Genomic DNA, 20,135 nt, shown 5'->3' with positions numbered 1-20,135 from the left:
CCCCACTGTAAGCTGCTGAAGGGGTAATCCACTGCAGTGTACTGTGAATAGGACTCTGTGGAATGCTCCAATCTGCATATAATTTGTGTGCTGTTTACAGCTTTTTCAAAAGGTCACATGAACCATATATGTGCAGAAAGACTAACTTGTGAAGTGTTTCTTATTTTGGGGCTGAAACTAATAGGTTGTGGGAGAGAAAAAACACTTCTGATGTTGTGGTTTCTTACATAAGAGTTAAGAAGAGAGCAAAAGCACTACACTGTTCTCCCATATTCCTATATATAGCTAATAGTTTCATTTCCACTTGGAGTTTAGGTTTTCTGAGGTGTCAAGGTGGCTCAGTTGAGATGCATACCATGTCCTCATGACATCAAAAGATTAATCCAAGTCATGACCTTTTGTTAACGAGTCCCATCTTCTCTCGCTCATCTTTCTGGTCTTTATCAACAAAACTTAAAATCAGAGAGGCTATATTGTAATCCTTTAAGAGTGTTCTGGTGCCTTTGACATTTCAAAACATATTTTATTCTTACAGTTGGTAAAAGTAATACAAATACAAAACAGAAAAATAGAATAATCACTACTTTATTACATTGGTTAATATACAAAAGTAAATCTGACCTACAGAGGATACAGGGAAGCATGACTTCGGCATACAGTATAAGGATGGCTGCAGATAATTGGAAGATGACTGTTATGCGTACAATTGATTTAGTCAAGTAATTCATGCATTATTCTAGCAGTATGCACTCTTTAGCCATGTCATACATTTGTTTAGAAAAACATAAAAAAAGGCACTTGTATGGCGACGAATAAAGTACTTGTTGGAAATCTCATCATAATGTCAACATGTAACCTCTTGTAAAATGTCTTTGCTCATTGTGTCATTATCTCTTGTATGGAGGTAAAATCATGCCAAACTACACTGAAAAATCTGCGTTTTATGATGATTTTTTTTATCAATCTGCTGGTAAATTTGACATACTGTAAATCTGTACATCTGGCCCACAAAGTAGCTCCCAATTCAGTTTCAGCTCATCACTGTGTTACATTTTAGTGGAAGATTGTAGTCACATGTCTGACATTTGCTGCAAGTTAAATATCCTTGCTGTGACACACACATTTACCCATGGAAACTCAGGATTCAGAACGAGTCAGGTCACATCCCTTTCTGGGAGGTATGTACTGTATGTGTTTTTTTCCAGTAAGTAAAGCCACATTAATAGGCAGATTTTTGAAAGGAGTTTGGTGTGACTTTCCATTAAAGAGAATGATACATATTGGCAAAATTAGACTATAATTGTATTAAAAACTACAAATTTAACCCTTATGACTTATCCCGTCATACATGTTGGTAAAAATGGTACATTTTTAAATTACTTTTTAATTTGGACTGACTAACTTGAGCACAAATGTAAACATGTTTTTTTTAAGCTATGGAAATGTAGAACCAGAAATACTGCTACTTAGGAAACCATGTTGTATCTAAGTCAACTTTCATTTCATTTCAGTGTTTTATGTGAAGTTACCAAAAAAGTAACTCCAAGTTAAAACTGTGTTAAATGTATGCAAATATGCTGTTAATGTAAATTTCTCAAGTGGTCAAATCCAAGGGCACTACTGCCAAAGAAACAGCAGCAAACAATTTACAAACTGTAATCTTAGTTTACACAACTGGGCTAAGGACTATTTTCATTGTTACCCTGTTTCCACTTTTTTTGAAAGCTAAAATTGATTGGTTTAGGGCTATATTCCCATAACGTCTTTTACAGTTTGATTAGTATATAGAGCACAACCCAGTTGGAACTTTAACAGCTTCAGAAATACATGCAGGTCTTTTCTCTTCTTAACAGTACAAACCCTTTTTCAGGTAAAAAAAATACATGAAAAACTCATGTTTGGCAGTCGTACACAGTCATTCCCTGTAGTGAAACCTCAGACAATACATTTCAGCATGTAGAAAACATCTTTAACAAATCACTATGTAAACAATTCTAGTATTGGTCACAGTGTTTCAACAGGGGGTGTCATACTGTAATTACGATTTAGGCCTCTAAGCTGTTCATTCTGCAGCATTACAGTTAAACCCCCGTACAACAAATGTGTGTGAAAACACATGATGAAGTGGAATGTAAAGCCGCTGCATTTGAGCAACAGAACTGAATGCTTGTCTAAGGTTTGATCTCGACAACCTCTTATTCAAATATTCTAATTAAATTGACATGATACATGAACACAAAAGCTCCACAAGAAGAAAAGTGTAGCCTTTTAAAAATGTATGTAAAAAAAACTTCATTTAATGTGTGCCATTTAAGAGCCACAGTGCAATGAAAACCTAAAGCAGTTGACTCTTTAAGTGAAAATGTACTTGTCAACAGCCAAAACACAGCATTAAAAAGCACATCAGCTGGATCACTTGTTATTAATTTGTGCTGAATTTTAAAAGTTACTATGGAAAATGGGATAAAACCGCCTCTTTGTAATGGGCTACCACACAGACAGAAATCTTAAAATGTAATTCAGGCAAAACACCAGCTGAGGGGGACAAACTGAAGGTGTCCTGCTTCCTGACCTTTTTTCTGTTTCATGTTGCAGTTGACCACACGTGCAAGCTGACCTCTGTCTGTCCACTGTCTTGTCTTTTCCAGGAGTAAGACACTGTGTGCATTGTGGACTGTGCTGATGGGGTCCGAGGTGCTGAGGGAAGTGATCTCATCGGACACTGTTGGTACTAGCAGCACCTCCTGGCGGATGGAGGGGGCTGCCGGGTGAGTTTAAAGGACTCATTGCTTTCCACCTCAGGGTTTTCCAGGGGTGGAATCTGTTTACCTAAACACACAGCACAAGGTCATGCCATGGCAGATTTAACCATTTTAACCATATAAATATACATATTATTACTACTGCGATCATGTATTTGGCAGTGCAAAACAACATAAAAATAGCAGCTTCCAGCGTTATTGAAAGGCTGAATACTGAAAGGCTTCTCTTGCCTTTTCTTGAATCATTTATTTCTCTCTTTTTTATTTATACAGCCCAATATCACAAATCACAATTTGCCTCATGGGGCTTTACAATCTATATAATATACAACACCCTCTGTCTTACATTCTTGATTAAAATGAGTAAAAAACTCCCCCCAAAAAACTTTTAACAGCACATATACATGCACACGTGCTCGAGATTGATCCATATGCCACTTCTCATACATATGCAACTTGAGATGTGAGCAAATTAAGATCTTTACCATTAACCTCGTTTATATTTTTGGCATTGTGTATATTTTGGATATATGATATTGATATGTTTATACTTGGACTCTTTCCTACTTTTTACTGCAACTGCTGCACAACAATTTCCCACGGTATCAATAAAGTTCCATCTCATCTTATATCTTCCTCTTTACTGCTAACTTCCAAAATAATACAGTATATATACACACGAAAAAACACCACATACAGTAAAGACATGACACCTACTGATTTTCTGAAAGAGCTCCTCAACATTGACAGCATTTCTGGCACTAGTCTCGATGAAAATAGCTGCAATTGATTCAGCAAACTCCTTAGCTTCCTTCATAGGAACTTCCCTGTAAAAGAGAAGGACACTAAAGTAAGTGTGCAAGTCGGTTCACAGTTACCATGGCAAATCAACATTTTCATCAATGACTTTCACCCATTCCATCTCTAACTAGTTTGCTCTAGAAGACTGCTGGAGAAAACAATACATGGAAGAGGTTTTTATGATACATATGAAACTATACATGCCGTGCTCTGACAGTCCCCTGTCCTATATTAGCGTGGTTCCACAGAGCAAGCAATCATAAAAAAAATATGTCCAAACAGGAACCTGTGTCCCGCTGCTGTGTTTTTGATTTAACTCAGAGTTAAAGACAGAGAAGTTACAACGGCCAGCAGGGACAATATTTTAAAATGGTAAAGAAAAAAAGACTCCTTAGCCAACACACTCAAAGACAGTTGTCTTAAAAAGATACTCTCAAGTGTCTCGGGCCACCTTTATCAATGTCAAAGAACAATATATGTGTTATGCTCTAGAGGGTGTACAGAACAAATTGTATCCGATGGCAGTCAAGTGACTATTTTCTACAGTCTCCTTACAGTCGCAAGACGACTGAAGATCATGATGACAATTACTGAGGAATGATTTTCTTGACACAGTGGACTTGACATGAGTTACATAACAGGTATAACAAGAAAATTGCTTTGTTTTGTGCACAGCAATGAGGCTTTGTTGTGAACAAAAACACAAACACTGCGTTTGCTAAACCTGTAAGTGTTTGCTGTGCAGAAAGAAGTGATGAAGTAAAACAAGAGTCATAACCGAGACTACAGTGACTCTTTGGGGGCAAATGATGAAGAAACAAAGGAAAAGGACATTTTTGCTGAGCAGGAAAGAAGTGATGAAGTAAAACAAGAGTCATAACCGAGACTACAGTGACTCTTTGGGGGCAAATGATGAAGAAACAAAGGAAAAGGACATTTTTGCTGAGCAGGAAAGAAGCTCATGTTTTATAATAAAGTGCTGATGCACGGCACGACGGCTTTTAGAACTATTAAAAATGAGCCTTCTAGTGTCTGGTAGTTAGTATTTGCATAGTGTCACTTTAACTTGAATATTATCACCATAATATCCCTGAGAAGCAGTGTCTTTACAGCTGTGACAGTCTAAGGAAAGGACCCTTTGCTCACCTGATGTCCCCTAAATCATTCTTGTTCCCTGCTATGGCTACAACAATGTCCTCTGGGCCGTGTTCTTTCAGCTCCTTCACCCACTTCTTCAATGTCTGGAAAGAGTCCTGAACAACGAGAACACATCACGGTCAACTCTGGGATGGGTTCCTTATGAGAATATGCCCAACGTTTTTCTACAACTTGCGTCACATATTCATTGCATTAGTGTTTCGCAGACAAGTTTCCATTAACAGACCAGGAAAGAATGACATTTGTAGGTCGTGGAAGCAAGGCATCCCAGAGTGATGGAAAAGTAATTGAATTTTACATCAGGCTCTTAGTGTGAAACCAGCTTCTGTTGCACACATTTAATACACCAGGGAGTTACTGGACAGAGCAGCAGTTGCAATGTTACAGTTAGGGGTGAAGGGCATTGCTTGCGCCCCTCAACAGTTGACAGGCGAGGCCAAAAGGGTGGTTAGTTATTAATTTTTGTTACGGGGATTTTGTCACCTGGTCTGGGGATTTGAAACCATGTCACGACCCAACCCACGTTTATTTACTGTCACTTAAAGGCGATATGTGTGCTGTTACTCTTACCAGTTTAGTAATGTCATAGACAATGACAGCAGCAGCCGATCCTCTGTAGTACATAGGAGCTAATGAGTGAAACTAAAAAAGACAACATGTTTATAGCAGTTAGCACAGTCAGTATATCAAATCAAATCGTATTTGTATCGCACAGTTAATACAGAAATGTGACTCAAAGTGCTTCATAAAGATGACTTCAGAGACAGTCTATGGCCATTGAAACTGAACACAAGCTGGATCATAACATTAGAAATGTTGTGTTAACCCATAAAAGACTAACACTAACACAGTAAACTGTAATGTGAGTGGACTATGCCCTTGCATTCTTAAGTGATGAGTGGAAAACCTCCTTACAAGTTTTACCTCCCTATGAAGGTTGCTCCAGTTTGGAGGAACTGTTTACAGCCTCTTCATAAACTAGAAATTAAAATACAAGTGTACTAAAGTGTACCTTTTATTGAGAACTGTTTTGTTTACATTAGACCAAAATATTTGTATCCTTAAGGCCTTAACAACCACGCAAAATGCATTTCCTTCCCCAAGAAACATCCAAATCTTTATTTTAATGTTTCACAACCTGCATTGTTTGCATCACCTTACAGTCTTCTTCTCTTTTACTAGCGCACTGCTACCTTTATAGTACATCACCACCACCGACTGCTGTCAGCTGAAATGTTCATCACATCACCCCTGAGCTCGTGGCAACACATGCAATACAAACAATGAGGGGGCCCACTCGTCAACACACTGTGTTTTTATTTCACACTTTCTTCCGGTACTATATTCTGATTTTTGACTGTGTGTTGTGTTGTTTACCAAGAAGATAGATCACACAGACAATCAAGTGTGATGATTTTAATGTTAGACCCACAGAAAAAGAGAAGTTTAGGTAACAGGTTTCTGGGTATCATTTTCACACACAAGCAGAAAATACTTGCACTGGTTTTTCTGTGCTGTAAGCATGTCTGCAAGCTTCCAGTCCACACACCATCCCCCCTCCATAAAATGAATCACTGGGATGATGCCAAAGTCTGGTGACCTTTGAACCCTTTGTGAATCATCCTATTTCACGCCTAATAATAACTCCATGTCATGAGGACCACTGACAGTGAAGTGATTGTGTCACTTCTAGCTTCCTGATGCAAAATGTAACGGAAAATTTATTTTAAAAAAAAAGAAAGAAAGAAAAACGTGATTCATAGTCATGTGTGTAAACTTAAAGCTAATAGTAAGTTAATGAGGAATTTATGCTGTGAATGCACTCACCCTTTCCTGTCCCGCCGTATCCCAGATCAGAAATTTGTGTAGTTCATTTCCACTTGGCACTGTTTTGGTTAGGAATGATGCTCTGTGGATGATAAAGAGCATTTCACAACAATGCTTCTAAGCATGTTCTTTAAAAGGCTAGGTATTATGCTTTAAACATGTGTTAATTGTGACCAGAACCATTACTTCAAAAAAAATCAAATTAAAAAAAAATCTGCATAAACCATTAATTTGGGGATAATGAGCCAAAGGGACTGAGACATATTCTATTTTTTTTATACAGTTATACTAGTATCAATATGTCAGCTGGCTTAATCATTAGTATTGAAGATTTGACTTGAAATTTCTGTTTATTGTGAATAAGTCGCTTGACTTGACACCTGACATGGTCAAATCAAAAGACAATCAACAGACTTGATTTTATCATCAAACCATGGCTTAATTTGGGACCACAAAAAGTGTTGAGCAAAGCTGGCACAAGCAGAGATATCAAGCGCAGTGTCTCTCTGTCTGATTGATTTGTTTCCTGCTGTCACAGTGTCTTTTGTGATTTGTACTGCAGTGCTCTTACCCTATTGTAGGACTTATGTTGTGGTCAAAATGATCCTGAACAAATCGGCAAACAATGCTGGATTTCCCAACTCCAGTGTCCTGCAAACAGAAGGTCGCACATCAATCACAGCACTCAGCACAGAGTCACAGGTCACTAATGACCCCTATTGACTGGGCTGCTGTCTGGTCACATGCCCACCCCATCAGATAGGCTCCTGTTAGTCCACGAGTTCTACACCTAGCTCTGCATTTATAGTCAATATTACTTATTTGTGCAAGATAACATACTGCATCTCCCAATCACCCAAATAACAAGTAAATTAACATAAGAACTCAGGGCTTTAAAGGGCCTTTTGGCTGCATGTCATTTATGCTCCATGCCTGTTTGGTGATCCAGGCACACTGACAGCTCTTATCCTGACATTACATAGTTAAAGTATGAATAAAACCTGCTTCATATCCAAGCTAACAAAAGGTTGGTAAGGACAGTTTATGGTTAACTTAGGTTGGCTATTAAAATGCTTGGTAAGCATGTCACTGGCCTTAGGGCAGGAATGCACGGGCCTGGTAAACGTTTATGTAGCTCGTACAAGTTCCCAGTTCCCCTTTAACGTTACTTCATTGATAAACTAACACTTTGTCGCCCAAACGTCTCTGTCACCGTCTATAAACAGGGACTTCTGTGTTTTTGCTAACGCTGCAGGAAATCTAACGGCTTGCCTGCAGCGGTTGGTCTGACGATGACGTAATGGTTGATAAACAGTCAGAGCCGTTAGAAAATTAAAGACTAAAACGCGCAGTGAAGTTCAGGCAATCGATTTAAACACGAAAAACAGACCTACACGACGAGGAACCAAATGTAAAATGACTTGCTGCGCCCACCGGCCGAGCAGCTACTGGGTTTCAGTCAACTAACGGTAACTATCAAGTTTTCTGACGAAGAGCAACACGACAAAGTCAAAACCGTTTGAAAAAAGAACCGACATTTACAGAGTGTTCGCGTCAGTTGGAGCAGCTAACTCCTGTTAATGTGTTGTTAACGTCAAAATGTTAGTATGTCGGTTACTTAACACACTCGCAGCAGACAGAAGGAATTTCCCCCAAAGTGGATCAACAAAAACATCTGTCACTTACCCCTAAAAGGCAAACTTTGAGCTCCCTTATGGCCATGGTAAGTTGTGAAAGTTTTTAAATCATTATTTGTCAGTGTTCACTCAGTGTCTTTGTCTCGTCATACTTGTAACTCTGTTTTTTTCCCCCCTCTTCTTGGATAAAAGAGAAACCCAGCCCCTGAAACAGACAGTCTGACCATCTCCTCTAGACCAGTGTCAAGTTGGGTAAATGACAAACAGAACTTCCGGTGGTGACTTTCGAAATAAGACCCCCATAAACCAAGATACTCCATATTGATAAATACTCTGCCTGGAATGATAAAACTATTATTAAAAACTACAACTATGCTAAACATTCTTAAAATCACATCTACTCCTTCCCAAAGGATCTAACATAAATTTAAAAATGTAACTTGTAGACACAATTCCTTTCTTAGTGTATGTGCACTGGACGCTTCAAGTCACACACACTTTTTTAAGTTACATATTGGACCTCTATTTGCTTTCAAACTAGTTGTGATTCACCAAATCAAACTTGCACATATTGTGCCATAAACGCACCTTTAAGGTGAGCACAAGGAACATGTCCAGCCTTCCAGTGTCAAACTCTGCACATATATCAATCTTCTCAGGTCAAACATCCAAGTGAAGTGATAATAGGCAAAACGCGTTTTTGAATGGAGGTGGACTTTATATTATTAATAATAATAATAGTAATAGTAATAATAAACCGGTTCATGTTACAAATAAGGATAAAAGCAATCTTCATGGACAGAGGTATTGTATGTTAGTGTTTCAATAAAGACGTTTTGAAACTAGATTTGAATTTATTCATCCATAAATACACTAATTTCCAATCAGCTAGTGTAATTCTATCACACGAAATAAACTAAAATTAAAGGTACTTTAATTTTGAAACCAATTTTGCTTATATCCGGTCTTTTTCTGGCTGGTGTTTATTCTACTTGACGCGGATACTTTCCAAGTCGGAAACCAGTTAAAGCAATGACTAAAAAAAAAGTCGGGTGGTTCCACTATCTCTTAGGTGCTAAAGATTTGATTCTGTGTGAGAACCCAACAATTACAAGCTTCACTTCCCCAGAATGGCTGCAAAGGTTTTATTTATGACCTCATTAGGCTGGGAATTGGGAAAAGTATTCGGAGAATGTGTCATGGAAAATAGGAAGTACTAAATATGGGCCACACTTGCAGCCAACATAGTTGAGTAAAAAGGTAAACATTGTAGGCTGTGTGTCAGAGAAAGAGACAGAGATCCAGATAAATTATTCGGATCGACACTTTATTCTTCACAGCATTATTCTGTCTGCAACAATAAGCTACAAAAGCTTGGAACAATATGAAAAATAACGTTATGAGAAGCAACTGAGCCCAATCTATCATTTATCTGTTTCAGTCACAGGATTAATAACGCCTTGAATCATGAGTCCAGATGAGATTGCTTCGATTTGCCCGTGACCAAAGCAGAGGCAGTCACTAGCATACTCCATACAGGTCATTAATAATAATAAAAAAAGAACATATGACAAAACATAAGAGCTGAAAATACAGTATGTTTGCAATTTTACAATAATATACACGAACTGTAAGTAAGTCAGGCCATGCCTTTGTTTTAAATGTCACCGAGCAATGACAGTACTTTTCATGGATCAGTTGTGAAATGAAATGATTGACTTGTAATCTTGACTTTTTTTTTCTTTTTTTTTACTCACTTCCAACTGATGCCATGAACAATAACTCCACACATCAAGAGTTAAAAAAACAACAACAAAAAAAACACAATCAAATACACAACAAACCTAAACAAGCTTCCTGCGTGTCTCTGCACACATTTTGGCGACAATAATCATCACTTCAGATTTGTTATTAAAACTGGAGAAATGCCATTTTCCACATTTCCTTGTTTGTGCAATAGAGGCAGAGATAACAGAGAAGATGATTGCACTACGGAGCAAAGTGTTGTTTCACAGAGCGACTGCAACAACAACGCTGCCTCCCGCTGTTTGTCTACATTTTGCAGTGATGAATAGACTTTTTGTTGCGCATTTGTTGTCCGTTCATGTTTTCATCCACTGGTCAGTTGCGAGGTACAACGCCACTGTGTTTATGTGCATCTGCTGTCCAAAGAAAAGAAAGCATCTACAATATATTTATACATATATTCATATATTACTAAAAAGCTGTAATTTAAAATCAATGTATTTCTTGAATAGTCATCCGTATTCTTCAGAATACTACTTAAATATATAATATATAGATAGACCGATCATAAATTCTTCATTACTCAAAGAGCTTTTGTATTAGTGGTTCTCAGGGGAAACGTGTCCAGTCTGGCATCTTCAGTTATGGCACAGTGGTCTCTATCCTAACATGTCAAACTTTCCTCTAGGCAAGAGACATAGTGAGATACAGGGATTGAGATTATTTCTGGTCTATGTTCATTTCTTGATCCCTTACCAGTGAAAAATAAACGTTACGTCATATACTGGCAGGGCGCCTACCTCTTACTCTCTCCTCCATCCCCTTACTTGCTTTATAAATCCATTCATGTCTCCTTTCCCTCCTTCATGCAGGCTTGGCACTGTGAATTTGATAATATGGTCCATCTGGTCTCTTACAGTAGTAGCCAGTTGTCCGCTACAGCAGCTACTCTATTTCTATTTTTTTGTGTTTGTGTTTTGCATGGGAAAATGGGAAACAAGGGATTTTATTTCTGTTAAAAGAGAGATGGTATAACTTTTCCATGGCTGGACACAATTACTTACGAACTCATGGATCCAGCAAAGTGAAGTCTCCAGTGGATAACGAGTGACACTACAGGACAACTGACCAGCGGTAGAGACGTACAGCATCTCACATGTTGGTGTCTCTCCTGTCTTTGTTCGGTGAGGGTTTCGAAGGATCCTTAGCTGCCTTGCCATTGGCGGAGGCGGCGGCGGCGGCAGCGGCGTCTGCCCCGGCGGCCACAGCAGCAGCAACTGAGCGTTTGGTTTGCTCCTCGCTGCGGGGCTCCGGGCTCGGCTGCGCGGGCGGGGCCTGCTCAGCCGACGGCTGGACGGTCTGTTCCTGCTGCAGTTTGTGGCTCTGCAGGAGGCGAAGCTGGACGCGGAGCTCCAAGATGGCTTCCTGCTCCTCGTGGATGGCCTGATTCAGGTGGGTGTTTTTGTTCTGCAGGGCAATAAAACACAGACAGCCCTTGAGAAACAAACTAGTTAATCTCTGGTAATATATATATATATAAATATTTTAAAGTGCACTTTCAGACTGTCTGTTCTGACAGTCAGAACTCAACACATGTAAGTCAAACTTTATAAGGTAAATAATAACAGTGTGTGCTCAAAGTTTTTCTCACCTCCAGTTCCTCATTTTGCTTCTGCAGGTCTTCAAGAATCATCTGCAGCTCTTCCTCATCTTCACTCTCACTTTCACTATCTGAAGAATATTCCTCTGTCTCACTACGACCCTGCTGCCGACTAAGGAGCACAGTGCTGGGTTATAGTTGAGACCGTAAGTATTGTATGTAATGACTTTTATTACAACAAAATGGTTTCAGTCTTCCCTTACCTCTGTATGTCTGCGATCTCTGCTCGCAGTCTCTCGATTTCTTCCTTCTCGGTAGCAATCTGTCTACGAAGCACCTGCTCAAGAGAGATCAGCTCCTCCTGCTCTGTTAGGATCTCATTTTCCTGATTATTGAGAGGAAAACACAATTATTCTATCTCAGATTGGCACACATGGAGCTTTGTAAGAGCGCAACGCGAGTGGAGACTTAAGTTCTTTATAAACGTGTGTTTTTTTCTCACCTGTGCTAAGAGGAGGTTGATGACTTCCTCTTCATTCTCGGTCATTTCCTCTTTTGACACATCTTCCTTTGAGAGGCTTGCTATCTCCTGGGCTATCTTACTCTCACACTCCTAAAAGGTCAAAGCAGGAAAGATACAGAAATAATTATTATGTATATATTATTAAGTAATATTTTGTCCCCATGTGTATCAGTACAAAAATTCAAAAATAGTTCAGTACTCCTGAATATGAGCAGCTACCTATCATGTTTATGTGCATTAGCCGGCTTAAAATTCAGTAAAAGCACTGGAAGTTTACATTAGTGCTGTAACTGAACAGGCAACAGCTCGCCATATGTTTGTATGATTGCTGTTATCCTTATTATATAAAATAACATGACATGATATCTGGACAAAACTTACCTGACGTTTGGCCTCCCTCAGTTTGCGTTTCAGAGCGGTCAGGATTCGCTGAACCTCCCAGAGTCGCTCCTCTTTAGACAAGTCCTTCACCCCCGCCTGCAGGTCCCTGTGCAGGCAGTTCAGCAGGAACTCCTAAAATCACAAAACACATTTTTATTACATGTCAAAATGTAGTTGACACTCCAGAACAACTCAAAATTAGTTCAACAGTCTCAAAGTTTCAATTTCTCAATTATAGCAATCAGTGAAACTTGTGGTCCTTGAACGATCATTAAAAGAATAAAGGTACAGAAATCAGCTTTCTTTTGACAACACAGTCAGCACATCTGCCTTAAACTTTACAGACTTCCTCATTACTGGAAACATATGCAAACATCTCATTTCCCAATCATTATTTCCTATGAAAGGTTGTGGAAACGGAAACCTTTTCCCCGGGAGGACATTTAAGAGCCACGTATGGTAGTTTCTAACGCTGACTTTCACAAAGTTGCTAATGTAAAGTTAAAAGATGTCTGCAACAAGGTCAAGTGTCTCCAGCTTTTGTTTATTTTGCAGTGTGATGCATGCACCGGCATATCAATGAAATGGCAGGAACTTCTGGCACTTGGTGACAAAATATCAAGTCCTGGCACACTGAGAAACAGAGGCACAGATGAAGATGTGCACTGCTGACAAGACAATGTAATGTAAACAGAAGCAGCTGACTTTACTAAATTCCTGCTGTATTAAGTATCTGCTCTGTAACACTTTAATCCCTACTTACAGTGATAACAGTTTATCATCTGCTTACTTAAAAGACTCTTTATCGACTACTATCCATTAATCTGTAAAACATTACTTAAATTAATTGATTAACCAATTTGTCTATAAAATGTCTGAAAAAAAAAAAAGAAATGAAAAAAGTGATGTTCTCAAATAGCTTAAAAAAACACAAAGATATTCAACTTACAATGACATAAACCAGAGGAAAGTAGGAATTTATTTTTAGGAATTTAATATTTGAACCTATAATATATATATAAAACCTGCCTACCAGCACCTCTAAAGCTTACTAATTAACATGTTATATCTGGTTTGTTTAATCTATACAAAAACCACAGTGTAAAAACATCAAGTTGCAGTTTTACGGAGGGCTATGTGGACTATGAGGACTATTTCCCGTCTTGTCTCTGGTTCCAGCTTGATATTAAACAGACATGAGGAGTATCTCTCTCTCTGCAAAAAATAGAACGAGAGTATTTTTTTCCCCAAAATGTGCAACTATTCCTTTAATCTTCCACTGACTGAAATGAACAAACTGGCTGCAGCGGGACTCAACCCACCTGTCGGCGGATCTCCTCTTTGATGCTCTCCTGGGTCTCAGGCAGCGCCGGCATCGTTGCCATGTTGGACCAGCGGAGTGGCCGCACCACCGGCTTCAGGACCACGTCTCCAAACAGCTCCCTCACGTGTGTGAAGAACATGTAAAGAACACGGTTCCCAATCTGAACACAAGGTAAACACATCAGTGAACAAACTGCATCTAGTCTTGCAGTGTATGTGAGACAGTGTTTGCATCATGTGTGTCAGACTGTGGTATGAACCTGAATCCCCTCACCTTCTACACAACACAAATTCCTGCATGTTTATTTAGCCTGATTAAACTGACCCTGGACTCCACTCATTAATTGAAAGAAGTGTTTATTTAACAGTGTTGTGGCTGCTGCTGCTGTTGGTTCAGAATAAGTGGAGCAGCCACAGAGACGTCCCCTATGGGAATAAATTAGCTTCACTAAACTGGGCCAGGGTTTAGAGATGAACTGACTGAACTGTTTGATCCAATAAAAACTCGGTTGGTTTGTTGCTAAGGGGAGGTTTCTTATCTTCGAGGTACACTTCTGCCTGAGCCCAAGACCCATTTTTCTATTTGATGTTTACTTTGCCTGTTGCTGTTGAATTGCTGCGCTCTACAACATTTCTCCTTCCTTTGTTATCTTTTCCCATTAATCTCAAATTCCATTTACTCAGCTAGAGCTACCCTTCCTCTCTGACCTGTATGGTTGGGTTGAGGACGATGGAGATGTTCTGAATATTCATCTTGGTGTCCGCCTCCCTGACGATGACGTGGTCCATGTGCGTGATGAGCCAGGAGAGAACAAGCCTGCTGTCCGGCGACACCTCGGCCAGCAGCCTCTGGAACTCCGTCACCTTCTCGGCCTCCACCTGCCGTCCACAGGCGTCCTCGAAGCGCTGGGCCAGGTCCCGGACCAACAGGTTCTCTGGCAGCTCGCGTAGGTACTGCTTCAGTAGGCTGGCAACCGTGTGGGGGTCATACTCCTCCAGGCAGGGGCACTCCTCACGGTCATATGCTGCTTTCAATTCATCCACCTTGGACTTCATACCTGAGAGGGAGAGAAGCTGATGTGAGTATCAATCAAACATATATAATATTTATAATATAGTTATATCTCTTTATATGTTGTTTTTGCAATTGAATGGATAAAAAAAAAAAAAAAATCAACAGCCTCCAAAAGTTTCTATACCTGAGACCCGGTAGATGCCTTCACACTTCATGCCGTAATTTTCAATGTAGTCCACACATTCTCTGAAAACGGCTGGCAGCTGGATACCATCATACAGAGCTGTCCTCTTGACAGCTTCAGCCAGAGGTGCTCCAAAGATGGGCCTGAAGGTGGGGGTCTCCACTGGGACCGGCTCTGCCTCTGTTGTCGGTTTCTTCTTCTTCTTCTTCTCCTTCCATTGTTTAACCACGTCTGCTGCTGTCAGGTCCTTCGATTTCTTATCCTTGGCCTTGTCTTCTTTGGGACCCTTCTCCTTCACCTTGAAGTCCTTCTCCTTCTTCTTGGAGAAGCTGGGCTTCTTGAACACATGGATTCCCTTGGAGCGCTTCATCTTGGACGGGCTCTCAGCTTCGTCTGCTGAACTGTCCTCCTGGAAGGCAGCGTAGCCTTCCGCTGTGAAAGTAAAGAAAGAGTAGGGAGAGGGTTAGATCTGAGGGGAGAAACACCCGTTTTCTTATCCTCCTTCTACGACAGAACCATGATAGCAGTGAAATAGAAACAGGAAGAGAGATGTGTGAGAGAGAGAGAGAAGACAGCAAAGGAGGGGGAGAATGGGGACTTAGAAAAGAGGTCAGCCACCGATTTAGCATAGCTCCCACTGCACCTTACATCTCTCCTCTCTAGAACGGGCTCAGTTAAAATATGTTTCCTCAGAGCAAACAGCTACAAGATGGTGTTAAAGACCGTTAAGAGGCATCTTCACAGTTTTTGTCTCTAATTATCTCAACTCTGGGTTTCCCCTTGAACAGACCCTGTTTATCACACCGCTGCCTGAGACACACCTTCACTGGGCTCTCTGGGTGTGCTCTGAAACTGTCCATCTCTTCCTCTCTCCCATTATACCCTGGTGTACGAGCTAAATACAGACATGGAAAAATCCTGATACAAAGTGGACAATGAGCCTGACAACCACGTAGTGAAAAACATTCTCAGTAAAAGAACATTTCTCACCGCTACAGGCAGCAACAGCCAACAGGATGGAAAAGTGGGAAGCTCTCTGTCTTTACTCAACAACTACTACTACTGAGGAACTCAGCAACATTACAATGATATTCAGTCCTAAACTGCTCTAAAGCTGAAGCTGAGTGACCTGAAGTAGATCTGTAAGTACTTGGCAACTCCCAGATGTTGAAGGATAAGGATGGTGTAACCGAAAACCCCTAAAACTCTTAACCTTAATTTCAAGCTCCTTAACTTTCTAATGCTTTCTTCAGGTGCTGCACATTTTAATTTGTACTAATTTGTATACTGACCAAGTATACCAGTTGGATGCAAGGTTGTCAAAATGCTATTTCATAATTATGAGATATTACCTCATAATTAAGGTGTTCCGACATATACATATATGACATATGACATATACATATATGACAGCAGAAACAATCATTTAATGGTGAGCAATCTGACAAAAAAACATATATATATCCCAGAGAGGGATTTATCCCGTAACTCATTTTCAACTATAACATTTCTTGTAGCTTTGACAAAGCTTGGAAAGTGGCTGAAAGATCCACAAAATGTCAAGGAAGCTACCTTGTGCTAACAAAATGTTATCAAACTGCTGTTTCCAAGGTCAATAATAAACTTCAAGCTCAAATTACAGGATCATTTCTTACTCCGTTTCTCCTTCTTCTTGAACTTGTTCTTCTTCTTGTTGTGCTCCTTGTCATCGTCTGAAACGTATGCGTCAGGTGCCTCGTGGTGGTGATGGCCATCATGCGGCGGCGATGGTTCCCCGGTGCGGTACAAGCCGGGGAACTTGGTCGGACTGATCTCCTCAGAGCTGGGGGTGCGGGCCACGCCCCCGGGGTGCTCAGTCCTGCGCTGCTCTGCAGGGCTGCTGCTGGGGGGCAGGAAGCACTCAGTCATGGCTGCTCTGGCCTTATCACTCCTTTGACTGGCACATCACCTCTCCATCACACCTGCAGCGAGCAGAAATACAAGATACTAACACAATGTAACAATTATTCCTTCTCCTTGTTATCCGTCCCTTATTTATGTGACAGGCAGTGGCCAGGTCTGTGAGTTTTTCAAGGATTTAATTGTATTTTTTTCTATCTATTTCTGTGTTGACTTGTAGTAAAACAGATCATATTTGAAATTATATAATCATATATATCATATTTCATGACTAAAATTATATAATGAACTGAAACCTTCATTACAGTACCTTTCACCATATAGATGGAATGAATTTCTAAAGGATTTTAAACTTGAATGTCTCATTTCATTGGATGATATAAAACCTTCAACTTTGACCTGTTTAGAAATATTTGCGATTGTTTTTGAAGCAGTTTGAGTGTACGCTACAGTCATATGTATGACTGAACTATGTTGCAGTGTACATGTTTCCTCTGCTGTACTCAGGGAGATCTCAATCACAATGAATGATTATTACATAAAGGTTAAAAAAAATATTTTTGCCAGAGCAAAACAGTTACTCCTAAAAATAGCTTATAACTATTCCAAAAAATATATGAAAAGGTAACACATGTCAAATTTCAAGGAGGACAAAGTTCTCACATTTCACTTGTTTATTTGGCTCATATCACAACAGAAAAATGCTTATGCAATGAAGAAGAGCCTTCATCAGAGCGTTTGGAGTATACAGGTTTAATTTGGTAATATACACAAGGGAAGGGTTAATACACAGCTGAGAGTTGGACCCAATTATTTAGGAACCAATCACTTTTCTTATCCCATCCCAAGTGATTGATCTTAAATAATGGGGCCCACACCCAGCTGTGTCTTAAGTCTGTGTATATTACAAAATTAAACCAGTATACTCCAAACGCTCTGTGTTAAAACGTGTTTTTCTATTGTGATGTGAGCCAAATAAACAAATGAAATGTGAGTACTTTGTCCCACTTGAAAATTGAGATGTGCTACCTTTTCATACATTTTTTGGGATTATTAGATTTTGGGTCTAGCACTGAGAATTGTTGAAGCGCAACCTCCTTTTTCCAATATAGCTTACAACTATGTAAGAGCACATTATAGCAACACAAATGTACATTAACAGCAATAACAAGAAAATCAGAACAAAGTCCTCTTGTCTCAGCAGTGTGTGCACCACCAGATGGACATCTAAATGACAAGTCACAGTTTTGGCTCTGGAGAGGGAAATTTGAATGCACAGAAACCATGTTAGACCAAGTGTACACAGTTAAGAACACACCTGTAACACAATTTAAACAACTAACCATTAAAAGCCAACATACGATTAACATTCAGGCAAGCTGTGATAATGTGTATAGAATCTTATTTTCCATCAAGACCTATCAGATGTATTGATCTATAAACCAAACTCGAACATTTTGTACACAGAAAGCAGAATAAAACAAGCTGCCGCCCTTTCCTGCTTCTTCTTCTCTCTTTCTTTATTTCCTGAATATTTTAATGGTGTCCGTATGAACAGAACAACTGCAACAGTAATGTCCACCCACCAGATGGGGCTCTGCTGTACGAACAATCACATCTTCCATGTCCTGAGAATCCAGAGTCAGCAAAATCAAAACTAGAGTCCACTTCATCAACCATAGAAACAGTGGTTTATCAGAAACACAGCCCTGAAGACTGCAGATCAGCAGATATTAGTTCGTCTGATGAGCTGCATGTTTAGACAGCCATGTGAAACAACAGTATGGCTGTCTGCATTGTTTGTTATATTTAGCACAAAACGGAACTCAGGTTGTACGTGTTTTAGGAAGTAGATCAATTTACAAAAAAACATAAACTTCAGTTAACCCCACTTATCACTTTAAGATGTTTCTCACACTGACAGCAGGTTGAAGATCTCCTGTTATAATGATACTAGAACCAACGTTAAGTTAAAGTGGTTAATGTGGTGTATTATCAACTTCTCCAAGAAAAGATACCGCAGTACAGAGAAGACAAACGTGATAAATGATGTAACACAACAGCTATACGTCCACTAACACTGTCTCAATTGAACTCTGGACACAAAACTATGAATAAAGCCTGTCTGTCTGTCTGACATCTTAATCTTTCCTCGCTGTGGGCAGATTATCCTCACTATTTTGCTGCTCTGTCCTGTTTCCAGAGGACAACTAATCAAACACAACCAGTCGCATATCATCAACTTGCTGTTAAAATACTCGGGTTAGCTTCTGTACTAATGAATTTCAGCATATTTACATTAAAAACAGCCAGAAAGTAGAAGCTCTCTTCTGAATGGAGGGGCCCATATGCTAACGTTAGTTGAGCTAGCTGCCAACCTGCTAAGCTAGCTGATTAGCCAGCCTATTCGTCACGATTAAAGCCGCTGTTTCGTCCACACAAAACCAACGTGAGATATATAGTTAGCTACATGTGCTAAACTCTATTCTGCAGCAGCTGTACTGTCGTTGAACAGGCAAAGCACAAAAGACAAGAAACTTTACCAAGTACTATCCCGTTCGGTCAATTTCAGAGTGGAGCTTCCGGATGTCTGTATTCTAAATAAATCCATCTGCGCTTGCGCGGTAGCCCAAGAGCATACTGGGAAATGTAGTTCGAAAGCGAATGCTTCAACTGCTTGGAGCGTTCACCACAGATGTATAGTCTATGTAGGTTTCTTGGCTGAGAATGATCTGGAATTAATGAAGAATGTTTAGGTTGTGGTATCATTTTGTTCTTAACCACAAGTCTGCTGTTATACAAGCCTGTGTACAAGAGAAACTGTCAATGTTTTGAATAGCAACTATAATCTAAATTTGGTGAAACCACTTGCTATTCTGAATGTGTACTTTCCCAAACGCTGTGGTTGGACTCAGAGGACCGGTGGTCATCCTGACATATGAAACACATTAGTCCTCTGATCTTTGTTGGCACCGTCTGCTCCAAAACCCACAGCTGCAACGACGAAACGAGGTCGTGATTCAATATCATAAAAAAAAAAAAAAGACAAACAAGGTCTCATTGTGCGCCTGGTACATTAGTCTGTGCAAACTGCTGTTGCATGCCAATTGGGAACAGAATCAGTGATAGGGCACCCTGCTGCCTTTTGAAAATGCGCTGGCATTACAAAGAGCATTTGTGTGTGGCAGTGAGAGATTGGCATCAGTAAACGTTCCCTTTTCCCCTCCGCTTGCATGAGACGGTCAGTGAGCACTGGAACACCTGTGGACCAGAATGGTA

The 20,135-nt window shown here is 39.9% G+C and overlaps 2 protein-coding genes across 2 annotated transcripts; both read right to left on the bottom strand.

Annotated features, from left to right (window-relative positions):
* Nucleotides 1-2,412: 2,412 nt before the first annotated feature.
* rab31 (RAB31, member RAS oncogene family) lies at nucleotides 2,413-8,355 on the bottom strand. The gene is made up of 7 exons (XM_070918195.1): nucleotides 8,235-8,355; nucleotides 7,120-7,199; nucleotides 6,549-6,630; nucleotides 5,292-5,363; nucleotides 4,710-4,816; nucleotides 3,480-3,589; nucleotides 2,413-2,829 (listed from the first exon to the last, which is right to left on the bottom strand). Exons 1-7 carry the CDS (start codon nucleotides 8,268-8,270, stop codon nucleotides 2,732-2,734), a joined length of 585 nt encoding a protein of 194 aa, XP_070774296.1. The 5' UTR covers nucleotides 8,271-8,355; the 3' UTR covers nucleotides 2,413-2,731.
* A 1,136-nt stretch (nucleotides 8,356-9,491) lies between these two features.
* Nucleotides 9,492-19,447, bottom strand: ralbp1 (ralA binding protein 1). The gene is made up of 11 exons (XM_070918917.1): nucleotides 19,400-19,447; nucleotides 16,613-16,918; nucleotides 14,958-15,389; nucleotides 14,467-14,816; nucleotides 13,758-13,919; nucleotides 12,436-12,567; nucleotides 12,034-12,144; nucleotides 11,795-11,916; nucleotides 11,583-11,703; nucleotides 10,996-11,398; nucleotides 9,492-10,347 (listed from the first exon to the last, which is right to left on the bottom strand). Exons 2-10 carry the CDS (start codon nucleotides 16,863-16,865, stop codon nucleotides 11,084-11,086), a joined length of 1,998 nt encoding a protein of 665 aa, XP_070775018.1. The 5' UTR covers nucleotides 16,866-16,918; nucleotides 19,400-19,447; the 3' UTR covers nucleotides 9,492-10,347; nucleotides 10,996-11,083.
* Between the last annotated feature and the right edge of the window lie 688 nt (nucleotides 19,448-20,135).

This window comes from Enoplosus armatus, chromosome 14 (assembly GCF_043641665.1).
Source record: "Enoplosus armatus isolate fEnoArm2 chromosome 14, fEnoArm2.hap1, whole genome shotgun sequence".
In the NCBI taxonomy this organism is placed as follows: domain Eukaryota; kingdom Metazoa; phylum Chordata; class Actinopteri; order Centrarchiformes; family Enoplosidae; genus Enoplosus; species Enoplosus armatus.
Note: the sequence above shows the minus strand (reverse complement) of the source record. Positions and strands in the feature narration are given on the sequence as shown.

Coding starts and splice junctions, on each gene's coding strand:
- ralbp1 (XM_070918917.1), bottom strand. CDS start 16,865: ATGACTGAGTGCTTCCTGCCCCCCAGCAGCAGCCCTGCAGAGCAGCGC. Junction 15,390..16,612: donor CAAGAAGAAGGAGAAACGGA/GTAAGAAATGAT, acceptor TTACTTTCACAG/CGGAAGGCTACGCTGCCTTC. Junction 11,399..11,582: donor AGCAAAATGAGGAACTGGAG/GTGAGAAAAACT, acceptor ATTGCCCTGCAG/AACAAAAACACCCACCTGAA.
- rab31 (XM_070918195.1), bottom strand. CDS start 8,270: ATGGCCATAAGGGAGCTCAAAGTTTGCCTTTTAGGG. Junction 7,200..8,234: donor TCAAAGTTTGCCTTTTAGGG/GTAAGTGACAGA, acceptor TTCTGTTTGCAG/GACACTGGAGTTGGGAAATC. Junction 4,817..5,291: donor TCTATGACATTACTAAACTG/GTAAGAGTAACA, acceptor CTCGTTGTTCAG/GACTCTTTCCAGACATTGAA.